The sequence below is a fragment of the Brachypodium distachyon genome, chromosome 3 (assembly GCF_000005505.3).
Source record: "Brachypodium distachyon strain Bd21 chromosome 3, Brachypodium_distachyon_v3.0, whole genome shotgun sequence".
Taxonomy (NCBI): domain Eukaryota; kingdom Viridiplantae; phylum Streptophyta; class Magnoliopsida; order Poales; family Poaceae; genus Brachypodium; species Brachypodium distachyon.
The window spans coordinates 4,991,718-5,016,402 of NC_016133.3; the positions used below are offsets into that span (position 1 = coordinate 4,991,718).

The following is a 24,685-nucleotide window of genomic DNA, read 5'->3' on the forward strand; positions in this document are numbered from 1 at the left end:
AGAGGTTCAAGGGATCGATTGGGCCAGTTTTCAGTGCCGTGGGAGAAACTAAATGGGGTGTTGCTCACTGATGATCCAGATTAAATTGTGTGGAACCAGAAGATAGACGGAAAGTATCTGGCAAATTAAGACGGCTAACGAGGTTCAGTTCGTCAGTAGGATATCACAGCCGAAGCTTCAGAAGGCCGAGAACATAAGAACAGAAGGGGGGAAAGTCAAATTTTGTTACTTGGTTGTTGTTTCAAGACCGACAGTGGATTGTAAAACGTTATCGGGCACGAGGCTGGCCACGCGACAAAATTTGCAGATTATGTGATCAAGTGCTGGAGAGTGCTCTGCAATGCCTTACTGTGGCCCTTTTGGAAAGGAGGTGTGGCGCTTGTTCATCACTGAATACTTGAGAATGACCACACTTGCCCCGTCGGCATCTTTGTTGGGATCCTGGTGGAGAAAGTTAAGCGAGAGAACGAGAAGACCAAATCTTTCGAGCAAGATTTCGGTGGGTACTTACATATGATGGCACCTGTAGAAAGAGAGAAAAGAGGCTAAGATGGCTAGAATTGCTCCCGTAGTCAGAGGTGAGTTTGTACAGTCGAGCTACGTGTTTCTGTAGCGTTAGGCCTTTTTTCTTTTCTTTTTCTTTGCCTCTAGGCTGGGCTTCAGCCTTAAACCCGTCTAATTTCCATTTCTTTACAGCTAACTTTCATTTCTTAATAGTATGACGGCAGAGCTGTTATCTTTTAGGTAAAAAAAAAACGTTCCACGAGAGAAACACATGTACTCTGAAAATTGTTCCATTCCAGTTGGCCCCCCAGCCAAATACTATCTCAGAGACCAATTCTGTTTTTTTTTTCCTCGGCACAAATAATAGTTTTTTTGAGGATGCAACGGTTGGTCCCTGTGATTCGATTAGAAGAATAGAATTTGCCCAGTTTATGAGGAAAACCGGTCCCAAAAACCGATACAATGCACGGCTTATTCAAGGAAAACCGTGCGAAAAACCCTGACAAAGAGCGTACACAGGAACTGAATAAACAAGCCGCTACGGCAAAGACGAAGACCTCCTCCGCTCCAACGACGCCGAACAGGGAACGACTCCTTGCGCCAGAAGAAGGTAGGCAGAGCGGGGCTTCTTCGACGACCGGAGCCAGAAGAGGTTGCCCCGACGGGAACGGCTCGCGCATCGGCAAACCCGTGTAGCCCGAAGTCGCCCTCCCTGGCCAAGACCACAGCAAGTAAACTCCGCCGCCAAACGAGGTCTCCAAGGGCAACGCTTCCAAGGAGGACACGGCGTCCGAGGACGTCGCCGTTACCCGACCCGAAAACCGGATCAGAGCTTTCGCTCGGAAACACCTCATTTGCGAAGGGTGGGATGTGGCGGAGCTGCACAACGACGCCTTCAAGAAGGAAGCGACGTCCGACGACGCAGTCGTTGCTGGCATAGACCACGTCGATGCTGGGTTTTCACCCGCAGCCACCAAACCCACCGCGGACAGGAACGAAACAGCCTAACCTGATCAGAGGCCACCGCACCACAGCGAGCGCTGGCGAAGCTCGCCGAACGCCACGCGCCCAACCACCAAAGGGCACCGGCTAGGGCGCCGCAACCGCCCCACGCACCGGATCAGGCCACGCCATCCTGGCCACACCATCAACGGACCAAGGCAGCATGGCCATGGCCCGTCAGGCCCAGATCGAGCCCGCAACATCGCAGACGGCGGCCTCCATGGATCCCGGCCACCTCCGCGCTCTCCACAGCAAATCGGCTGTGGGGCCAACCGGATCCGGCTCCACCAGCCCCGGGTCTGGAGCCTCCACCTCCAGATCAATCGGCACCGAAGCGCCGCGCCAGCCGGCAGCGCTCGCCACTGCCGCCCCGGAGCCGCGGCCCCGCAGATCTAGTCGGCAGCCCTAGCCGGGCCCAGACTAGGCCCGCATCGCCGCCGGCCCGCCACCTGAACGCCGCACCGCGCCGGACACCACCTCGCGCCGCCGCACGCCGCCCTACGCGCTCGCTACAGCGCGCGGCGCCCCGCCACCGCGCGCCGCAGCCGCGGCCCCTCACGCACGCCCCCGCCGCCGTTCCTCCCGGCCCCACACGCGGGAGCCCCGAGCAGAAGAAAACGAAGAAACGCCCCGCCGCCACCTTCCTTGGACGAGCACGGCCTCGCCGGCACGCCCTCCGACGGCGGCAGTGCAGGGAACGGAGGGGGAAGGGGGCCCTAGGCCGCCGGCGGCTAGGGTTCCGGGGGATGAAACCAGCAACAATCTAAAAAATTATTTGGGACAAGCTTAGATGGCTAGATTACGTTGCAGTGTTTGTCGGTGTGTGTTAGCACAAATAATAGTACTCCATTAGTAATTATTTATTTTTCCTTGTTCTGAACGCAGATCTCGACTTGTGAGGTTGTAGCACACTAGCACCCGGTCCTCCCTATGCAAAACTCAACTCGTACCGCCGCCCCGAACGACTGCGCGTTTCCCAAAAGGAAAACGCCTGATTGCTTGCTCATTCTCAGTGAAACACTTGCACGCAGCTAGCGCACAACGATTTACGAAGCGCCACGGTTGGTTCGGAGCAAAGAGACCGCTAAAAATAGGGAGTACATGTACACAAAGTGAAGTATCCAGAAATCAAGCGTGCAAGTTGGGATCGGGCGACTAAACGACGAGTAAACGCCCGGGGGACGGTTACGACGACCTAACAGGGGTTTTGGGAAACCCGATCGACCACCGGTTGCTTTATGTCGCCGTCGTGCCCCGAGACACTGCATTAAGGGCCGGAGGAGCTGTCTTCCCGCGCCACAACACGCCCTTTTTATCGCCTCCTAAACGCATTGTTTAAATTGGATAAACACGTTGTTAATTGGACGAAAGGGCCGGGGGTGCTGCTTAATTTGCTGAAAGCACGGCGCTGCCGCTACTCGAGCGGGGATTGATTAACTGGCCACCCCACCACCACGGCGCCCATCGACTTGTTTATGTTCCTGGAAGCGCCGAATTAAGTGTTGTGTCAACAAAAAAAGAAGTGTTCTGACGACGACGATAAGCACGGCACGGCCCACACATGTGCTCGGCGCATGCAGCACAAGTTGCGGCGAGAGGAGGATATGCGAATAGTTGCAGAAGCTGAGATGCGTGTTGAACATAAACAACGATGGAAACCAGGGCAGGATCGTCGGTGAAGACTCAGCTGGGGTCAAAGGGACCATGCTTCTTCTTTTTTTTTTTACCATTTTCTGTAGGGACGAATGCACCGATTAGGGCTTCCAAATTTGCCATGTCATGCTAATTTAATATCGGCGTCAAATGCCAGTTTTCTCCACAATGTGTGCAGCGCCAAATTAGCTAAGAAGAGGCCCACCTGAAAATAAAATAATCCAAAAGAACACAGCTTTCCCCTTCTCTTTCCCCGTGAGAGCTCTCACGAACTCTCTCCGTCCCCAAGTTCCCAGCTCAACTTTTCACAAATTCCACTCCCAAATCACAGCCAAGACCGAGCCGAGTGAGAAATTAAGCTGGACCGCTGGAACGGCCGCTTGCCGTGGTTCTCTTCCCGCGGCCGGAGGGACGACAGGCACCTTGTGCCGAACGGGACCGAAGATCTGCTCTCCAGCGGCATGGTCAGGGAGGGCAGGAAGGCTGTGGCCAGAGACCTGCGCTGTTGTCGGCGTCGTTCCCAGGCGGCGGCCCAGGCAGGTGTCGTCCCCGTGCACCCCGGCGCCGCCCCGATCTAGATGCGTGTAGGTGCGCTGTGCACAGTCCATCAATGGTGCTTTTCCGGTGCCTTCCGGGATCCATCCGCGCGAGAGACAGGAGCTAGCTGAATTTTTTATTGCCTCAACGAATTTGGCACCGGAGCAGCTACTTGCTTCGGTTCCACAAATTTCGATTTTGGCATCTCTGAACTCACAATGTTGTTCAGGGATGCCAAATGCCAGAATTTGGCACCGCTATTTAGCCAACACTGTGGAGGCTCTTAGTGTGTCTTCTTATAGCAGAAATGTACAGTTATGTTAAGTCTTACGTCGATACGGCCCACAACAAGCTGGGCTAGTTTAGGTTAACATGAGCGCCTCAACCAACAGAAAGGAGTCCAGCCCCTCCAAGCGAGAACAGAAGGACGCCAGCTTTGTTTTGCAACTGATGTCCGATTTCGTATCCACCATAAAAACGTTCCCTACTCTGAATGCACAACAAGTGTGCCCTTGATCCGGTATGCCAGCTCCATCTAAGCTAAACGCTGCGGTGGGCTCGATTGACAGGATTCCGGAGTTCACGGGCATCCAACATTGCAACCGGGAGGCTTATTCTGTTGCCGATGAGCTTGCCAATTTAGCCATATTCTCTAGCCTTCTATCTGGTCTGGTCTGAGAACAACACTCCCCCCATCCAACACGCACGCACGCACGCCACAGTGTACCTCTTCTTTTACATTGTACTGCTGTTTTTTTTAAAAAAAAACTTTCGTATATTCTAAAAAAAAATCAGGTGTCAACGTTTTTTGTATTTTATGGGCGGTAGGGAAAAAGTCACATTTGTTTTGCCATATCGAGCTTACCCCGAGCACAAGGCTGACACCGCAGATTCAAAACGGTCAACCATTACTTGCAGTGATTTGTGTGGATGGAAATCGTCACCAGGAATATGTAGAATTGACTGTCTTGGAAGACTAGGCTGCTAAGTGTGCACTTCTGTGTAATTCGACCAGAATAACCCTTTTCTAAGTTTAGCAAAACTTTGACTAAATCCCTTTGCTTAGCCTCTGTCGTTGAACGTGACTAGGTTAATGCTATATAGATTGGCGTTGAAAACAACTTTGCAATTTCATGAGCGATCCATGTTTTTGAAGATCAACACCATAGTCCATGACATTGAGCAGTTGGAGCTCACCGAAAAAAGGAAAAGAAAAAACTAAAATAGACTTTTTTGGAGGTGAAATTAACATTTTGGGGGCAATGCCATGCTTTGGCATTGAGCTCCAACACCCCAACACCATGGACCATCGTGTTGATTGCTCACAAAAAGTGCTAAAAATTTCAACGCCAGACTTACGGCATTAATCTAGTCGTGTTCAATGCCATAAAAGTTGGCAATAAGCAAAGAGCTCAGTTTGGTTGAAAATTTACACTACAATCATATTTGTTTGGAAAAGTCATTTTTGTCGAATTACATTAGCTGACATGGCACTGTTTTTTTCCTCTTAGGCGCTAGAACATGACTATTAAGGGAGGCGACTTCTGATTAGAGAGTTTATTGTCGACTCAAGACGATGAATAGTGTCCACGTCTTGCTCTACTTTTCTGGATTCCATTAGCTAACTGTGTGTATACCGTTAAGCCATTGCTCGGGAAACCCATTCCGCTACCAGCACGTGAACCTGTTAAGAACTGAAGTATGTTTCCATCAACGCTAGACTGTTCCGGAGACAAGTATAGGATCAAGAAGGGGCAGAGGAAGGAGACGATGAAGAAGGACTAGAGCAGATGCGCTGCCGAGGTATATAGACCATACGCCCATTCGGGATACGGCCATACCACGCCATTCACTGAGTAACATACATCCGAGACGTTCCCTTTAATCCAACGCCACGCGATTTTTGTATGCAAGGCTAGTTAAACATTTCAGTATTTTCCCAGGGTTTTTGCAGTGGTAATGTCAACAGGACGACGCTACCAAAAATTGAAGTCATTTCATCGAGCACCTCGACAGCACGCAACGTTTAAACAAAAATTCCTCTCCACGACGACGCCGCACCGAGGGACACACGACCCACATTTCGCCGGATTATTCACCACTACTAGATACTAAGATACTGGTAGTAGAAAAGACACGCATAGGAGCATCAGCGGGCAGAAGGAGCGGCTCAGAGCACCTTGAGCATCTCCTCGGCGCTGCTGGTGGTGAAGGCGCCGCCCTCCTCGAGGTTGAGCACCTTGACGACGCCGTCGTCGGCGAGCAGCGCGTAGCGGCGGGACCGCACGCCGAGGCCCATGGGCTTGTCGGAGAGGTCCATCTCGACGCCGAGCGCGCGGGTGAGCTCCAGGTTGCCGTCCGACAGCATCATCACACCGGCGTCGTCGCCGAGGCCCAGGCTCTCCTTCCACGCCTTCATCACGAAGGCGTCGTTCACGGACACGCACGCCACGGTGTCGACCCCCTTGGCGCGGAGATCCCCCGCGGCCGCCACGAACCCCGGCAGGTGCTTCTGGGAGCACGTGGGCGTGAAGGCGCCCGGGACGGCGAAGAGCACGGCCTTCTTCCCCGCCGTCAGCTCGCCCACCGTCACCGTCTTCAGCTCCCCGTCGGCCGGGTCGAAATAGGAGAGCGTGGCGTCGGGGAGCTTGTCGCCGACCGCGATGGTGGCCACGACGGGGGATGCCGTAGCCGCGGCGGCAGCCACCCTCCTAGCTCCTGGACCGAAGGCGGCGCGGAGGTGGGCGGGAGCGGCGAGGCGGCGGGAGGCGAAGGAGAGCGACGGGGAGGAGAGGACGAACCGCTTGCCCGCGGCGGCGGCCGAGGAGAGGGCGGAGAGGGATGCGGCGGTGGCCATGGTGGCGGAAGAGGGGAGGGAGGCGATGTGTTCGAGGAAATGCTATCTGTAATTTGTTGTTTGTTCGGCCTTGGGAAGAGCGTGGAGGGGTTTTGGAAGGGCCGGTGTGCGACGTGATAGGGAACAGCTCGATTTGGTTGGTTCGTTGTAGGTACGCGGGGCCGGAACGGGTGGACGTCGTGCCGTTGCGCTGGATTAGGCAGGCGGCCCAACAGTTTCCGTGTTGTTGGGCCCTGTTGGTGTTATGGGCTCGCATTCTATTTATTTTCAGCCCAAGCTTAGTAGCTCACCAACATGGAAGATCGACGAAAACAAGGAAGTGAGAGAAACGATTGGATTAAGTCGTAGACTCGAACAAAATGTACATGACCAGTTGAGGTGATTCAACCGAAAAAGGGCATTAAATATGGGAGATATGGTGCTGTACATCACACATTTTGCTGTTTGTCGTAGATAATATTGAAGAGGTCTCTCTGATCTGACTGATGATGACTGGGCTACACAAAAGCATCAAAGCGAAACGATCTCATTGCTACCTCGAGACACACCACCATTCGTGGACACTGCCGTAGTGCTTATGTAGCTTGCCATTGTCGTCCAAAAGTTTGCCACCGGCGTTGACGCCATGAGATGCTGGAACGGGTTCGGTAAATGAGCAATATCCATCTCACCCTCGAGCATCTTCACCACCGCGCCCATGGGCGGCCTCGCCTGCGGCACCGGCTGCACGCACCAGAACGCCACTTTACACATCCTCTCCGCCAGCTCCCAGTAGAGCGGCTGATCATCTGCCGGAGCCACAGCAGGACCAGGGTCTTCGTTGTCGTTACCGTGGCCCAGCGCCGGCGGCACCACGAGCTCCATCAGCTCACCCTTCTCGTACTTGGTCCATGCCAACATGGGGAACCACTGCTGGCTCTCCGGTGCCGCCTCATCGAAGTTCCTCCTCCGGCCGACGATCTCCAGCAGGAGCATGCCGAAGCTATACACATCGCACTTCTCCGTGATACCCGATTGCATCCACATCTCCGGCGCGGTGTACCCGGGGGTGCCACGGACACAAGACAAAGACACGTGCGTGTCTGCCCGGTTCACCAGCCGCGCAAGCCCGAAGTCGGCAACTTTGGGCGTGAGGCTGCCATCAAGAAGCACGTTGCCGGCCTTGATGTCGTAGTGAATGATCTTCTGCTGGCACTCCTCATGGAGGTACCGGAGACCCCTGGCCACGCCGAGAGCGATGTCGCGCAACGCGGGGATGCCGATGACCTGCGCCGGGTCAAAGAGGCAGGAGTCTAGCGCGCCTTTGTCCATGAACTCGTACACGAGCGCGCGAGCGGCGTCGTCGAAGCAGAAGCCGAAGAGCCTGACGAGGTTGATGTGGTGCGTCCGCCCGATGGTGCCCATCTCCGCCATGAACTGCTCCTCGGAGGTCTTCCCGCCGTCGAGACCACCCCAGCGGAGCACCTTGACGGCCACGGGGAGCCCGTTGGGGAGAGCGCCCCTGTAGACGGTCCCGAACCCGCCGGCGCCGAGCCGCGCCGAGTAGCCGCGCGTGAACCCGGCGAGCTGCCGTGCCGTGAACCGGATGGGCTTCTCGTTGGCCATCTCGGCCAGGAACGCCTCGACGGTGGCGCGCCGCATCGCCTCGTCCGGCACCACGGCGTAGTGCTGCGTCGCCGCCAGCCTCGTCGCCACGCCCTGGAAGCAGTCCTCGGCGCGCCTGTACGTGAAGAAGAGCCACGCCGCGAACAGCACCACGAAAACGACCGTGACGATCGCTGCGAGAATTAATTAACCAGACCAGATCAAATCAAAATCTGAGCACATACACTGACAAAATCGCATCTCCGCGCGGCTGCAAATGGAGGAAATCGAAGTCATGGGGTTACGCACCGATGTGGGCGTTCATGCTGTTGCCGGCCGGCTTGCTGGTGCTGAAAGCCTCGGTGGCGGACTGGAGATGAGCTTGTTGGCAGCCGGAAGTGAGAGAGAGTCGAGGCCGGTCGTATTGTCGTATACTCCGTACCATGTGCCTGAAATACCTCCCTGTCACAAGCAACGCGGTTTTACACGGAGCATATATCGCGTTCGCGTATTATCCAATGGTTGACATGACTCCAAAATTGGTGATTGTGTAATTTTCAGAAACCGCCTTTAGCTGAAAAAAAATTCATCCAACGTCCAGATTATAATGTCTCGGATTTAAAAGTTAAAAACGCTATGCTTGGTCACCTAGTCTAGCTAATCTCCACCGTCAAGTATTATGGGTTCAAATTATAACATCTCCGTTCTAAACATAGAATATTTTTTTTGGAAAAACAAGATGTTTAGACGAAGTACATATACATTTTAAACCTAAGTACATGCTTGCTACACTAGGAAGATGACCTGATACAAAGTTTAAGAGAGGCATAATTACATGTTGTTTCGACGAAACAATGAGGAATTAAGAAATCATTAATCCAGACTAAACACATTATGTGGTCTTTTTACGCAAAATGATGTGCTTGGACAATTGGCTACGGTGAACGGAGCCTAACTCAGGTGGCGTGGTTCCTTGTGGTGGACCGGCCCACCTAGGTTCAAGTTCTAAATTTTGACACGGGCGTCACATTTGCCTGGATTATTCTAGGATTGAACCGGCGCTATTCTTTTAGTGGCAGGTGACGTACCCGTCAACAGCGAGACGCCAGCAGTGACTTCGTCAATCTCTCAAGATCTACCGGCTTAGTTTTTCGGAGGTGCTCATAGGGGTAGGGTGTGCATTCATAGTGGTGAGTGTACGCGCGCATTATGACCGTCTGCGTCTGTAGTGTTTCTCAAAAAAAGACAATCGGTCACGTCGCACATGACCACCATGATGCGAGCAAGTGGTTGATCCAATAAAAAGCACTTGGTTGCTCGACAAGGGACAAATTAACCATACACACACAAAGAAGTTCTAATTATTAAAACAAGAGGGAAAGGCCATCATGTTCATACGTATAGGCTAAATTATTTTGATCATTGGTCGTGATGGGTTAATCTCCAAAGAAAACACACAAAATCTATAATCCTTCTAGTCGAAGAAATGTGCAGGTCAAACGGCTAGTTTTAATTAAACAATTTTTTATTTGTTTGAGAAATAATCAAAACCGTACTATTAACACCGTTCCATAATACAAGGTTCTTAGGTTTTTCAAAGACAAGTGTTTAACGAAGAACTTTCCTATTGTTGAATGTTGGATTTCTACCCCTTCTTTTTTTTAATAAAAAACTGCATATTTCTTTGTTGATATGTAGTTTATATGATATGAAATCGATACAATAATTGTGCTTTCATATCGTTTCTATGATACATTATATGAATTTTTGAAACTAAATATTTATGTTAACTAAACCTATCGATGACCTGTATTGTGAGACGGAAAAAGAAATATCTTTACGGTTTTGCAATATTCAGATTGCATGGTTTTTAGTTAACTCAGCCATCAGATCTGGTTTTTTGCTTTAAGATTGTAACGGATGATGTAGAAAGGGGAGTAGGGATGACATCCAAATCGTGAACAAACGATTCTGATACGTCGACTTAGATTTGAGCTTTTTTTTTTTTCAAAAATACAATCCAGCGGATGCATCATCAATATAAGAATGAGAAAGGCAGAGGCCAGTTACAAAACCGTGGACAGCAGATTTGAGCTTTTTAGTCCCACGCATGTCTTCAGCCGAGTCAGGAGTGCGGCTTGCCAAATCTAAAACAGTTGAGAGAACAAGAGTGCAAACTAGGCGTGGCCACGCGGCAGCAGATTTCGTGAACCTCGCATTGCATTCGAGTCTTGGCACTGCCACCGGCGACCGGACACGGTCAGTTTGCCCGGGTAGAAGGAGAGTTTGGCGTGAGACAAACCCACCAGTTTCCACGAAGCACACAGATGGGGACACGAGACTCATCATCGCACTCCCGTCGCTCGCACCAAGTTGGTTGACCCGTTACGCGCAATCGAGTTTGCGAATTTTCTCTGTGGTTGAGGAAGCGGAAGCTCTTGCTTATACCCGGAAAGGAGTTAATTTACCCAAAATTTTCACTTGAATCCGATTGCTGTGCTTTCAAAAGTTTGAGGTCCCAGGAGGCAGGACAGAGCAAGCTGGAGGAAGATCATTGCCACCGATCAACACCACTGCCGGTAGAAATGGGCAAATTCTGTACAGACACACCATGGGGAAGTCTGAATGACAGAATGAACAGATAAGTTTCTTTGAAAATCATCTGTTAATAATTGAGAGAAATCAAGGACTCCAACAAGAGCGAAAAGTTTGACTCCTTGGCACCGTTGACCTGTCTTCAGGCTCCAGCTGCCTTCTTCCTTCGCCCTGGAGCAGCAGCAGCCACCCACGGCCATGGAAAAAGCAAGAGCAACGACTTTTGACTGACTCCGCCCATCCATCGCACCGCCGCACGCGGCCCAGCATACCCGGCCGAACACGCCACTCCGGCACGCCCCAATCCATTAATCCATCCCCATTCCACCGCACAGCCGAAACAATGGCGCGCGCCCTCGGCAGCCGCACGGCGGCGCTCACGCTGACGCTCCTCCTGTCCCTCCTCCTCCTTACCATGGCGGCGGCGCAGCAGGAGTACGAGGCCAACAAGCAGAACGCCTGCTACTCCACCAACAGCAGCTCCGTGCTCGGCTACGTCTGCAACGCCACCGCCGCCGCCGCGTCCGCCCCCTGCGCCACCTACCTCGTCTTCCGCTCCTCCCCGCCCTATTACCAAACCCCGGTCTCCATCTCCTTCCTCCTCAACTCCGACCCCGCCGCCGTCGCCGACGCCAACGCCGTGCCGACCGTCTCCGCCATCGCCGCCTCCCACCTCGTCCTCGCCCCCATCCCCTGCGCCTGCTCCCCGCGGGGCTTCTACCAGCACAACGCCACCTACGAGATCCAGTTCGACGAGGAAACCTACCTCATCATCGCCAACAACACCTACCAGGGCCTCACGGCCTGCCAGGCGCTCATCGCGCAGAACCCCGACCACGACAGCCGCCGGCTCGTCAAGGGGAACAACCTCACCGTGCCGCTACGCTGCGCGTGCCCCTCGCCGGCCCAGCGCGCCGGGGGCGTCCGGCACTTGCTCACCTACCTCGTCACCTGGGGCGACACCGTCTCCGCCATCGCCGCCCGGTTCCGCGTCGAGCTACAAGCGGTGCTCGACGCCAACAGCCTCACCGGGACCGAAACCATATTCCCCTTCACCACGCTGCTCATCCCGCTCAAGAACGCGCCCACGGCTGACATGCTCGTGTCCCCGGCCTCGCCGCCCGCGCCGTCTCCGCCGCAGACCTCGCAGCCGCCGGCGGATGGAGGGTCCGGGAGCGGGAGGTGGGTCGCCGTCGGGGTCGGTGTTGGCGTCGGCGTCCTCGCGCTCGCGGGCCTTGCTGTCCTGGCGTTGATTTGGGTTCGGCGGCGGCGTGCGCGGCCCGGCGTTGGGGAAGAAAGCGGTCGCCCGGGGAGAAGTAAGGTGGCTCTCGACGTGCCCTCGTCGGCGGATTACGACGCCCTGGCCTCCGGCAAGCATACGACCGGCACGACGACGACCACGACCTCCACCTCGTCGTCGTCCGCGGCGGCCATGAGGACGCTGCTGTCCAGCGACGCGCGCGCGGCGGCGGAGTCGCTGACGGTGTACAAGTACTCGGAGCTGGAGAAGGCGACGGAGGGGTTCTCGGAGCAGCGGCGGGTGGCCCCGAACGCGTCCGTGTACCGGGCCGTGTTCAACGGCGACGCGGCGGCCGTGAAGCGCGTGGCGGGCGACGTGAGCGGCGAGGTGGGCATCCTGAAGCGCGTGAACCACTCCAGCCTCGTCCGCCTCTCCGGCCTCTGCGTCCACCAGGGCAACACCTACCTCGTCTTCGAGTTCGCCGAGAACGGCGCCCTCAGCGAGTGGCTCTACGGCGCCCGCTCCGCCGCAAACTCCACACTCGTGTGGAAGCAGCGGATCCAGGCGGCATTCGACGTGGCCGACGGGCTCAACTACCTCCACCACTACACCAACCCGCCCTGCGTGCACAAGAACCTCAAGAGCAGCAACGTTCTCCTGGACGCCGACCTCCGCGCCAAGGTCTCGAGCTTCGGCCTGGCGCGCGCCGTCCCAGAGGGCGTTGGCAGCGGCGCGCAGCTCACGCGCCACGTGGTGGGCACGCAGGGGTACCTGGCGCCCGAGTACCTGGAGCACGGCCTCATCACGCCCAAGCTCGACGTCTTCGCCTTCGGGGTCATCCTCCTCGAGCTGCTCTCCGGGAAGGAGGCGACGTTCGACGGCGAAGGCGAGAAAAGAGGGGAGACGACGACGACGACGCTGCTGTGGGAGTCCGCGGAGGGGATGGCACTGGCCGACGACGGCGGGGACGCGCGGGGCAAGGTGCGCGAGTTCATGGACCCGCGGCTGAAAGGCGACTACCCGCTGGACCTCGCCGTGGCCGTGGCGTCGCTGGCGGCGCGGTGCGTGGCGAGGGAGCCCCGCGCGCGGCCGGCCATGAAGGAGGTGTTCGTCACGCTCTCGGCGGTGTACAACTCCACCCTGGATTGGGACCCGTCGGATTACGGCAACTCTGGCTCTTCCATTGTGGGGAGATAAGATAGTGTATCAATTTAGCATTCATTTCCGGAGATGAACGGATGATTTTGAGTCGAATTTTGTGTTAATTTCCGCTTGTTGTGTATAAGTACGATACAGTATAGTACTAGTATTGGCGTGCAGCTAGAGTGAAAACAAATGCAAATCTGAAATTGGTGATTTATCCTGAGGTCAAATTTCTGAAACATTCCTGTCCATCTTTGGGAGAGCTTTTGAAAATATGGTTTATTAGCGGGATGCAGAGAACATCTCTGCAAGTGCAAATCCGTGCTTGTGCTTCCCATCTCAAATCATTTATTAAGGACTCCATGCCATGGTGCCGTACATCCAGAGACTATTTGACACTCATCTGCACTACTGACTGAAAATTGGAACGAACAGTTCATCCTCACTGTTCTGTTCTGTGATGGTATCCGCGTCGAGCTCCATGCTTAAAGGGCACGAGTCAAGATCAAGGCAACCGGATGTTGCACATGATGTTAGGCCAGATGATGAGATGAGGCCTACCGAGCTGAGCTGCTCCGTCAGTATCCAGTAACACGGTCTCTGAGACTCAGAGCTGAGCAGATCTCTCTGCTTCTACGCGGCGACTGACCAGTAGAATGACAGAGCTTCCTCTCTCTCTGCTTCTCGCTTGTTCTTGTTCGTTCGTTGCGCCTTCCTTCCAGGGCATTTGATGTTGGAGCACGAAACCTGACTGACATAATGACATTGAAATGTCTTTTGTGTTGGTTTTAGGGGTATAATTACTGGGTGTCCAATCTATTGGCGGTGTACCGACAGCAAAACTGTCCAATTTGCATTTCTGGAAACAAAGATTTAGTTCGTCTTCCAACCTCTGCATCAACAATATTTAATTATTACGGAGTGCTAAGTTACAGGAAAAAATATCGCGTCCGAAAAGGGGCGCAGGTAAGCAAATTAAGTCTCAGAAATTTGCCATGGGCAGTATCGAAGAGCTCCATCACCATCATCTTGAAACGTCTGCCGCCATGTGCCATCGTCACTCTGAAGCAGTGAAGCCTCCCTTCCGCAACAAGCCACATTAGTAATCCACCACACCTGAACTACTGAAGACGACGAACGAACCGTAGGTCTCCAGCCTGCCCTTTGAGCAAGAATTTGTTGTCGAACATGCACGGGGAGATTGATGAGTTGAAAAAAAAGACCGTACATCACAGAGATGGAACAGCTCGCTATCCAGATTCAGTTCTGTCGAAAGAGAATACGTACACGAAAAGGGTGGAACAGATTCATTTGCTTCCTCGTCTTCATATACACCGAGTCGAATGCTAGGTTCTGGCGACGACGCGTGCACGGAGCGGATGCTTCATCACGGTAGTGAAATCCAGCACCTCCGCCATATCCACCATCTCCTTCCCAACCCGCCTAAACTCGAGCTCCCTCACCATCCTCGCCACGAAATACTCCGCATGGTGCATCCCGAGCGAGTAACCCGGGCACACCCTGCGCCCGGCGCCGAACGGCATCATCTTGATCTCCCTGCTCCCCGTGACGTCCACGCCGTGGCCCTCGCCGCCCTCCATGAACCGCTCCGGCCGGAACTCCCTCGCCGCCGTCCACACCGCGTCGTCGCGCCCGATCTCGGCCACGAGGAAGTTCACCTCGGAGCCCCTGGGCACCGCGTAGCCGCCGATCTCGGCGCCGTCGCTCTGCACGCCGTGCGGGAGCACGAAGTGGCCCGGCGGATGCAGCCGCAGCCCCTCCATCACCACCGCCTTCAGGTACGGCGGCATCGCCTGGACGTCGTTGAGGTCGGGATTGCTGGATTTCGTTACTTCGTCGTGGAGCTTGGATTGGACGTCCGGGTGGTTCACGAGCTCCGCCACGATCCATTCGAGTAAGGTCACCGTGGTGTCCGTGCCGCCGTTGAGGAACTCGGAGCAGAGGCTGACCATCTCGGCGTCCGTCAGCGCTCGCCCGCCCTCGTCCGCCACGCGCACGGCAAGGAGCGAGTCGGCGTAGCACGGCGGGTCGTCTTCCCGGAGCTTCGTGGCGTGGATGAGCGGCACGAAGAGCTCGTCCTGCCTGCGGCGGACGGCGAGGTACGTGGCCCAGCGCCGGCGGAAGAGCCGCTTGGTCACGGCCGGGAAGAAGGCGAAGACCGGGAAAGTGGTGACGGAGCGGAGCGCCTCCTGCTGCAGCGACTCCACCTCGTCCAGCTCCGGCTGCCCCAGCCGCGCGCCGAAGCACATGTAGACGAGAAGCTCGAACATGGCGCGCCGCAGCAGCGGCCTGACCATGACGGCCGTCCCTTCATCCCCTTGCTCTCGGAGGAGGCTGCGGACGAGGCCGTCGCAGGCGAGCTTCCTGGCGGGCCCGAAGAGGGCGACGCGGGCCGGGCTGAGGGCCTCGGCGGCAAGGTTGCGGCGGACGAGGCGCCAGTAAGGCCCATAGGAGGAGGAGCTGATGTCGCGGCCTCCAGCCGTGAGCATGCGGCCGGGGTCCAGCGGCGGGGGCCGGTCGGCGAAGGTGGCGCCGCCCTGGACGAGGGCCTTGTGGGCCGCCTTGCGGTCGGCGACGAAGACGAGCGTGCGGAAGAGCCGGATGGAGATGACTGGGCCGTGGCGCGCGTGCAGGTCCACCAGGAGAGGGCCCAGGTCGAAGATCGACCGGCCCAGCGCGAGGAACTTGGCCAGGAACAGCAGCGCCGGCGGGCCCGGCGGGAGCCGTCCGTTGCTCCGGCGGCGGCCACCGATCAGGAAGAAGAGAAGAGAGGCCGCGAGGGTCAAGGCCAGGGTGACGCACAGGAGGAGCTGGGGTGAGCCGGCGGCCTCCATTGTTGTTGGCACGAAACGTTTGGAGAAAGCACGGCACGGCACGGCGCCTAGATATTGAACTGGGCGGAGGAGTTTGCGAGGCCCAGCTAGAAGGTTTCCGCCAAGAGCTCGATCGTGTGGGGAGGAATCGTACCGGAGCGAGTGGAGGAGGGGAGCAGACAAGCAGCGGTACAGGAGTGCTACACGGCTACAGTCCTTCGTGTGGTGTGGTGTGGACGACGGCAGCGGGGAAACACTTGAGATCGAGATGATGTCGCCATTCGCATGCATGATTTCAGAGCAATGGCGACAGGTCATAATTGGGTTCTTTCTTCCACGGCTGAGAATTAAGGCCGATTTAATCAAGTTATCTGAACATTTTCAGAGTCTTTGTCCCATTTTTCACCCCGTCTGATAGCCCCTCCTCCGTCCAAAAAATATAGTTATGCATTTTTACTTGGTAGGGTTCGACTTTGACTTACTGATCGAGAATTATTCTCTTCGGTACTTCCTCCGTCTCATATTAGACGATTCAAATTTGTCTAAGTATGAACGTATCTATATACTACGATGCATCTAGATACATGTAATAGAAAATTAATTAATACGAGACGGAGTAAGTACAGTTTATGTGATTCGTCAGTTGGGAAATGATTCCATCAACCAACCGATCTATCGATTGGATGGCCAGGTGCGCTCGCCCCCACGCCTTCCTAAATTCTTGTTCTGAATCATGCATTAGCTCTTGTAATGTTATGTCTTTTTCACCGCGAGGAATTTAATTTCGTAGGCTGTCATTATTGCTGCTCAATCTGCTCCATATATAGCTGGTTATACGAGATGGACAGGTTGAAGATAAAACTTGATTATTTCTGTATCACCAACTCAACCACTTATTTGTCCTCGTTTTTAACTTATCCGGATTACATCTCTAAAACTGAAACAATGTGCCATATTTATTTGGATTATATGGCTTCTAATTTCGCAATTTGTTTGTCCTTTCCGATAGCCCAATAATAAGGGCAATTTTCCGGATTGAGACCGGCAAAAAAGGTTGTAAATTAATTTGGGTTTAACACAATTCCAGTGTAATATTTCTAGATGGAACATTAATTTGGGTGTAACACAGTTTACTCTAACCTGTGATGTTTTACTCTCCATCCAGCAGCCAGAACCTGTGTGGACGAAAATCTCTGGTTAGCCTCCATAGCCTCCAAGAGAAAAGGAAGAAGAAAAAAGAAAAAGCAAGAGAGTAGGAATTGAAGAAAGAAGATTGCATCAAGTAAAAGGAGTCCTTCCCTAACGAACTGAAGTTCAGATCCACCTCCTTGTCTCCTTCAAGCTGTGTTTCCATCATGTTTTGCTGAGATTGTTCCATTCCTAGATCTTCAGCACCAAATCTTGTTGTATGAGAACCTCTAGTGTTATCTAGAGAAGAACTTGTGTATCCCACATCTGAAACAGTGGAAGAAGATTTGGATGGCTTTGGCATGTGATTTTTCGCCTTGCTTTGAGGGGGTTTTCACGTAAAAATCTGGTGTCTATGTGTTGATGCTTGTTACTGCATTTCAGAGCCTTTCGTAGGACCTAAGACATGTTTGAGCTATTTCGTGAGGTCTTTCGTAAGGGCTAAGACAGTGTCTGAGGTGGAGCGTGAGCAGTTTCTTCGTATATGCTGCTGCATATATTTCCTTACCGTGTGACGAGTGCTCGATCCGTGGCTTAGTTTGAGTGGTGCTAAAATTTATACTTTGATTTCGCTGCTAATTATTTTCAGTTTGCCCTGGTACTCCGCTAATTCCGAACACAAGGTCTATGAGATTTGAGGTAGAGCCGATCGATCTGGGGACGTTGTCAACTGCGGCGGTGACTGATTAGTTTTAACAGAGCTAGATAGCTTCCTCTCTCCTTGCATTGACCGGCTAACGTCTATGCTTCCTTCAGGTGAATTATACAAGTCTCCAGAGATGCATTTTTTTTAAACAGTGGATACGTGTTAATTTGAAGAATTTGGTTTACAATCGTGCATAATCTGGCTCAACGTGCAGGAGGGCACATAATCATGCATAACACCACCACCACCACTCGACACACTACGGCACCAGCATGCAATACAATTGGCCGTTTCATTACAAGTACGACTGACTTTTCTGAAACTTATACTTGGGTCAACAACAACCAATCTCTTAACGTGGGCAATGCAGCCAGTAATAGCAGAGCGCTCGGTTTCCTTGTTGTTTATCGCCTGGATGACCGAGGAATAGTCGCATTCCAAAGGGGAGACAAGTGCCTGAGCGGCTGGATACCACGAAGACAGGCTGAAGCTTCAGCCATATCTGCATCGATGCAATTTTCAATAGTGCTCCAGGCAGAGCCGAGAACAACACCTCTATGATCAAGAAGGATAGCGCCCCAAGCCGCGGAATTATCCTGCTGAAGAAAGTTTAACATAAGTTGCATCAGGTGGTCCCAAGTCTCCAGATGCATTTGACAAGCTAGGGATGGAGGGATGGTTGTCAGGATCATGATCAACAGTTCTGATAGGCGGCGGGCTTTAGGCAACCTGTAGACGCTACCGTACAGTGATTACATTGCTTAAGATGCGAAACACTGGTCGGCTAGCTAGTCAAAGCCTTTTACTTGCTTGGATGAAAAGCACGAATTCACGTTCTTCAGTTGCTCTGTTAAGCAGTTAAGCCAAATTTTGCACGTTTGCTTGCGACGCTGACTGAAGTCCTGTTGCGAAAGCCAAGATTTGCATTTTTTTTTTCTCGAAAAGGAGGTCGAAATCTCTGACCTCTGCATCAAAATGATGACAAATTGATTTATTTTACAAGAGTCTGGCAAAACGAAAACACCGATTGAACAATTCAAAGTCACCAAACTATACCTACGAGCCTGAAATATGAACGCAGCCATTATCGGGGCCATTATCGAGGTGGTATGTCCTAACTGCACACCAGCGTCCACTGTCAAAATCCGAAGATTTACATTGTTTGACATGTACGCTTCTCAGCTTTACCGGTGACTGGTTGACGACTACTATTTCCTCCATGTTGCTTAATCCATTCGGTTAGTCAGCTCTGGGGTCCATGACGTTTTACACCGTGAAGACGTTGTACCGGCATCTTAGCAGAAAAATGAATTGGACAGACATGTTAAACTCAAGAACATAACCACTCAAGAATCAGGATTTCGATTTCTTGCAGTCCTGTACATGGGAAGATATTTACATCCTCTTTCCCAGAGTTCATTCTCTTTCTCACCTAAATCCCTAAAACCAATTGAATATTTAATCTCCAGCCTCGCAAAAACTGCTTCTATAAAGGAAAAAAAAAGAACACTATCTATCTTTCAGAAACGCTTCATTCTGCATCCTCTTGAATAATGCTCAGAGCCCGCTTCAGCCGCGACCGCGCCGCGGCGAGCTTCTCATGCCCCTTCGCCGGAATCAGCGACCCGGCCGCGAACTCCCCTAGCGTCAGCTCGTTAAGCTTCTCGTTGAACAGACCGTCCTCGCCGCCAGTCACAAGCTCCTCGTGCACCGGCACCACGCGCACTTTGAGGAGCTTCTTCTTGCCGCCGTGGCGCCGCTGGGGCCTCTTGGCCGCGAGCGCCGCACTCGCGCGCACGGCCAGCGCGGCCATGTCCGCGCTCGAGAGCGGCCGCCCGAGCGCTGCTGCCGGTAGCACGAAGTAGATCTGCCCCGGCTGGAGCAGCTCGCCGGAGGCCAGAGCCGGAGGGCTCTGGTCGAAGTAGAGCGCGTTAGAACTGCAGAGGAAGAAGGAGGAAGCGGTGTCGCCACTGCCGAGAACGTCGGAGACGGAGACGCGGTGGCCGGCCGGGAGCTCCTTTAGCGAGCCGTCGGCGGCGATGATCCTGACCGGCGCCGGAGACGCGGCCTGCTGCTGCGAGAGGCTGCCTCGGTGGTTGAAACAGGAAGAAAGCTTCGCTCCCATTGAGAATCTTTGCGTTTGTCCGTGTGGTGTGGTGGAATTGAGATCTTTGTTTGAGCTCGTTGGAACTTGAAGTTGGATGTGGAGATCGGAAGGATAGCAGGCTTATATAAAGGTAGGAGCTGGTGAGGATCAGACCGGGAATGTTAGAGCAGAAAAGCCGATAGAGACTGGAAAGTAGTTGCTCCAGCAATTGACCAGAATAATATTGTTTGCACGGAAGCTGCTTTGCTCCTTGGCTAGTGACAGTGAATCGGGTCGACCTTGTGTAGGCTCGTCGCGGGCCAACTCGTCAGCCGCCCCGGCAGGGCGCCCTTTTTGGCGTGCTAGCGTCAGCGCCTACGCAAGCGGCAACACCTGGCCTTGCGCCCCAAACAACCGTTGCGGCGCGGACTTTTCTGCACAAACACTTTCACGCATGCTTTGATTTTGATAGGCCGTGACGGGAGAATGTTCCGAACTACAGTCGCGAACAGCGTGAAAAAGCGGCAGAGATGCGGTTCCTTGGAGCACGCGCGCAAAGTGCTCTGAGCAAATAACATTGCATAGTGTTCTGAACAAATAACATCGTCACTCTGCTCGCTCCGTTCTTAAATACTTGCCATGATTTTAGTGCAAAATACCTAAATACTTGTCATGATTTCAGTGCAACTTTTGCACTAAAACTATGACAAGTATTTAGGAACGGAGGAAGTATAAATTAAGTGTGTGGCTCTTTATAAGTTGTCTGATTTTTAAGCTAAAATTTTAAATCTAACTCGACGAATCGTTGCATTAATATCTAGATCTCATTTTATCATTTATTTCTCATCATCCGTTTTGAATCTTAAAGCACTCCAACGGCTAATGAATCAACTTATCTCTAACTAAAAATCAGACAACTTAGACATAACAAACCAATAATTAATTATCAGTTTTCCTATTTCTAAGGCCACTAAGAAATACACCCTCCGATCCATAATAAGTGCCTGGGTTTATTACAAAATTAGTATTCCTCCGTCCAACAAAGAATGTCTCAACTTTGACTAAATTTGAATGCATCTATACACTAAGTAATGTCTAGATACATCCAAATTTTAACAAACTTGAGACATCTTTTGTTGGACGGAGAGAGTATAACTTTCTATGGAATCCCATACACTTATTATGAATCGAAGGGAGTACTAACTATGTTGTTGTTCTCGACAACAATTAGAGTAAGGGGTGCCAATGCTCGATGGCACAAGTGCGGATATAAAAGTAGGGCGTGTACTCCGGCCTTATAGCGAAGGTTGCCGTATACTTGGACAAGTTGACACGTCGATATTTTTTTTGAGTAGGTTCGGTCGACCCTGCGGGTGCGACTTAATCCTATGTTATGAAAGGATTCAAGGGGGTTGTTAGCCAAGGGATTGGGCCGAGCAGATCTTCCCAAGACACCTTTTGGCGAGAGATTCGTCGAGGCCGCCTCGTACTTGGACCGAACGCGTCTTTCCAAGTATCGAGGTTAGGATACCCTTGGAACTCTAACCCAACCCCTTCTCCTTCGAGCCCGTGCCAACCAAGGTTAGCTCGGAGCCTCGAAACTAGAGTCCCATAGAAGGCTTCCTCTCGAGGCCGATCGACTTTCAGTCGAGAGCGGCGCGCGAGAGCAAACCTTAGAGGGACCACTCTAGCCCTCTCCCCTTGAATTTATTCAAGTGAGAATGAATGGTACATGCCCCCATGGGGGGGTTATAGCCTAGGGGTCTATGACAAAAGACCATGGCTACCCTTGAGGAAGATAGAAAAGTGGGGGCAAAATGGTAAAAGTAACTCCTTTGGTCCATATCTTTTGTGTGCACCATGAGGGGGAAGTGAGGGATGGTCCATGGTCCACCATGCACCACAAGCATCATCCCACACCTTTCTTGTCCCCTACTCTAGCTCATTTGACCCTTTGACCATGGCATGAGAGGCTGACTTATTGACTTGTCTTTCTTTGCCACGTAGGATTGACCGCGCCACATGGACATCTTGACTCGTGCTTGGGAAACGTTGATTTGGTCGTCGCCACGTAGGATTTACGGCCCGGCCCATATAAGGATTTTATTTTATTACAACAAACTATTTTTAAATCGATGCTAACAATCTCATCTAATTCAATCATTAAGATTCGTGCAAGATTCGTACAAGTACAGATTATTAGAAAATCTTAATCGGATGGCTGTGATCGTCGACTGAAAAATAACTATTCGTAAGTCGACTGAGAAATAGACACTCACCAGAAAATTGGTCTTTTTAGAAAGGAATTGGGGTTAGATATACATGTGATTCCATGAAATTCCTGGGTTAATTACTATACGCAATTCCATGCCACCAAACACTTCTTGGAATCCAAAATGAATATTCTAGGATTCCAGAGACAAACGATCAAGATGATTTGGCTCCAATTATCGATGGATATATGTGATATTAAAATATTTATTGGAGTCAAAATAAGAAATGTGCTATCATGGAAGGGGCCTGTTGAAATCAAATGCCACGGCTGACCAAAAGCATCCAATGTCCAAGGAAGGGTGCGGGGCTGCCCTTGACGATATAATACCCAGTAACACTGAATCGTTATGTTCATCGATGGGTGTAGAGTCAGGAGTTAATATGTTTTGGAAAAAAAAGCTATCCGTGAGTTTTTGTCTAATACAATAACAGTTCGTTTGGTAACCATCATTTTATTTTATTTGGTAGAAAAATGAAATGAAATTTAATTTTTGATAGGAGTTCATTTGGTTGAATTTGAATTCCGGATTCAAAAATCATGTTTGTCTACCACATGGATTTGTGGAATGTGAAACAAGTCTAGAGAAATGATGACTTTTAGAGAGGAACTGAGATTAGTTATAATGTGATTCCATAAAATTTGAGATCAAATTCATGTGGCTAATTTCGTGCCAACCAAACAAGTTGAATTGTGAAATTCAAAATGAACTCCAGAATTTTAAGCCCAAATTATGGGTGTCAAACGAGCTGTAAGGTGCAAATGTGATGGTAACGTTTGGAACTAGCTAGCTGATGATTGGTCAGTTTTAATTATTTCAGTTTGTCAGTTCTGGGGTGTACATGACCTTTTTGACCGTGACGAAGGTGTTCTACTTGCATCTTACTGAGCATATTTTTTTTTTTGGAGAGACAAGATAGGAACGGTGTTTTGAATTCCTGCAGTACCGCATCTACTAAATTATGTACATTGGGAGATATTTATATCCTCTTTCCCAGAGCTCATTGTCTCACCTAAATCCACTGAAACCAATTCAATTTAGGCTCCAGCGACCAGCCTCACAAAAAACTGGTGCTAAATGGGAAAAAGAACAAAAGAACACTATCTATCTTTCAGAAATGCTTTCACTCGGCATCTTCTTGAATGATGCTCAGAGCCCGCTTCAGCCGCAACCGCGCCGCCGCCGCCGCGGCGAGCTTCTCATCGCCCTTTGCCGGAATAAGCGACACGGCCGCGAACTCCCCGAGCGTCCGCTCGTTAAGCTTCTCGTTGAACAGACCGTCCTCGCCGGCCACCAGCTCCTCGTGCACCGGCACCACGCGCATTTTCAGCTTCTTTTTGCCGCCGCCGCTGCCGTGGCGCCGCTGGGGCCTCTTGGCCGCGAGCGCCGCACTCGCGCGCACGGCCATCGCAGCCATGTCCGCGCTCGAGAGCGGCCGCCCGAGCGCTGCCGCGGGCAGCAGGAAGTAGATCTGCCCCGGCTGGAGCAGCTCGCCGGGCGCCAGCGCCGGAGGGCTCTGGTCGAAGTAGAGCGCGTCGGAGCTGCACACGAAGAAGGCGCTAGCTTCGTTGCCGGCGAGAACGTCGGAGACGGTGACGCGGTGGCTGGCCGGGAGCTCCTTCAGCGAGCCGTCGGCGGCGATGATCCTAACCGGCGCCGGAGACGCCGCCAGCTTCTGCGAGAGGCTGCCTCGGTGGTTGAACCAGGAGGAAAGCTTCGCTCCCATGGAATCTCTGCGCTTGTGTGTGTCGTGGAACTGGAAGTGTTGGGGAATTTTTTGAGCTCGTTAGAACTTGGTTGTGGAGATTGGAAGGAGAACAGGCGCATATATAAAGCCGTTGCCACGATTGATAGAGACAGGAAGAAGTAGTTATTCCAGCAATTGACCGGAGAATAATATTAATTGTCCACACGGAAGCTGCTTTGCTGCTTGGCTAGGGGCAGTGACTCGGGTCAACCTTCCGTAGACTCGTCGCGGGCCAACTCGTCAGCCCCCCCGGACAGGGCACCATGCTTGGCGTCAGCGCGTACGCAAGCGGCAAGGGCAGCGGCAAGCACCTGGCCTTGCGCCCCAAACAACCGTCGCGGACTTTTCTGCACAAACGCGTGGAGGCGTCACGGCTTTCGCGCATGCTCTTTTGGATAAAGGCCGCGACGGAAGCATGTTCCGAGCTACGGAGTACGAAAAGATGCGATTCCTTGGAGCACGCGGGTGTACGAGCACGTGCATATTTTACCACCCTTTTCACGAAGTGTTGTGAGCAAATATAAAGAATCATTTTTCTATGAAATAATGTAAGAAACCATCTCACTATGGGTACTGTTTTGCCATCTGCAACACAAACCATGTCTTTTTCTTTCCTTATTTTTCTTTTGCTAGTTTTCTTTGAAACTGTCTTTCTGTTAATCTTCCCAGGTCAAATCCGTTTTGACGAATGCATTAGGTTCAATGTATTTATGTTATCCTTATTCCTGAAGGAATCAGACCCGATCCGGCCACCATATTAACTTAATTTACTATCACTACCTAGATTTTGGTATAG

General features: G+C 52.3%; 6 protein-coding genes and 1 long non-coding RNA gene across 9 annotated transcripts; 2 read left to right on the forward strand and 5 right to left on the reverse strand.

The window, feature by feature from the left end:
• Positions 1–5,596: 5,596 nt before the first annotated feature.
• LOC100844889 (peroxiredoxin-2E-2, chloroplastic) lies at positions 5,597–6,669 on the reverse strand. The gene has a single exon (XM_003571077.4). The coding sequence runs from the start codon at positions 6,551–6,553 to the stop codon at positions 5,867–5,869; it is 687 nt and encodes a 228-aa protein (XP_003571125.1). The 5' UTR covers positions 6,554–6,669; the 3' UTR covers positions 5,597–5,866.
• Positions 6,670–6,873: 204 nt separating this feature from the next.
• On the reverse strand, positions 6,874–8,600 carry LOC100845301 (G-type lectin S-receptor-like serine/threonine-protein kinase At1g34300). The gene is made up of 2 exons (XM_003571007.4): positions 8,447–8,600; positions 6,874–8,331 (listed from the first exon to the last, which is right to left on the reverse strand). The coding sequence occupies exons 1-2, from the start codon at positions 8,580–8,582 to the stop codon at positions 7,064–7,066; spliced, it is 1,404 nt and encodes a 467-aa protein (XP_003571055.3). The 5' UTR covers positions 8,583–8,600; the 3' UTR covers positions 6,874–7,063.
• A 1,551-nt stretch (positions 8,601–10,151) lies between these two features.
• On the forward strand, positions 10,152–13,354 carry LOC100845601 (protein LYK5). Its single transcript, XM_003571008.4, has one exon. The coding sequence runs from the start codon at positions 11,076–11,078 to the stop codon at positions 13,167–13,169; it is 2,094 nt and encodes a 697-aa protein (XP_003571056.2). The 5' UTR covers positions 10,152–11,075; the 3' UTR covers positions 13,170–13,354.
• A 617-nt stretch (positions 13,355–13,971) lies between these two features.
• LOC100846212 (cytochrome P450 89A2) lies at positions 13,972–16,161 on the reverse strand. Of its 2 annotated transcripts, none has more exons than XM_003571010.4 (2): positions 14,403–16,161; positions 13,972–14,272 (listed from the first exon to the last, which is right to left on the reverse strand). In XM_003571010.4, the coding sequence occupies exon 1, from the start codon at positions 15,968–15,970 to the stop codon at positions 14,462–14,464; it is 1,509 nt and encodes a 502-aa protein (XP_003571058.1). In that variant the 5' UTR covers positions 15,971–16,161; the 3' UTR covers positions 13,972–14,272; positions 14,403–14,461. The 2 variants fall into 2 exon arrangements, with proteins under 2 accessions (XP_003571058.1, XP_024317611.1); XM_024461843.1 differs by having other exon boundaries at positions 13,972–14,277.
• Positions 16,162–16,191: 30 nt separating this feature from the next.
• On the forward strand, positions 16,192–17,482 carry LOC104583451. 2 transcript variants are annotated; one of them, XR_002965177.1, is made up of 2 exons: positions 16,192–16,640; positions 17,115–17,482. It is a non-coding gene; the product is annotated as an uncharacterized LOC104583451 (long non-coding RNA). The 2 variants fall into 2 exon arrangements; XR_002965176.1 differs by having other exon boundaries at positions 17,118–17,482.
• A 1,612-nt stretch (positions 17,483–19,094) lies between these two features.
• Positions 19,095–20,080, reverse strand: LOC100826767. Its single transcript, XM_003571098.4, has one exon. The coding sequence runs from the start codon at positions 19,906–19,908 to the stop codon at positions 19,315–19,317; it is 594 nt and encodes a 197-aa protein (XP_003571146.1). The 5' UTR covers positions 19,909–20,080; the 3' UTR covers positions 19,095–19,314.
• Positions 20,081–22,933: 2,853 nt separating this feature from the next.
• Positions 22,934–23,979, reverse strand: LOC100828602. Its single transcript, XM_003571103.4, has one exon. The coding sequence runs from the start codon at positions 23,866–23,868 to the stop codon at positions 23,266–23,268; it is 603 nt and encodes a 200-aa protein (XP_003571151.1). The 5' UTR covers positions 23,869–23,979; the 3' UTR covers positions 22,934–23,265.
• Positions 23,980–24,685: the final 706 nt, after the last annotated feature.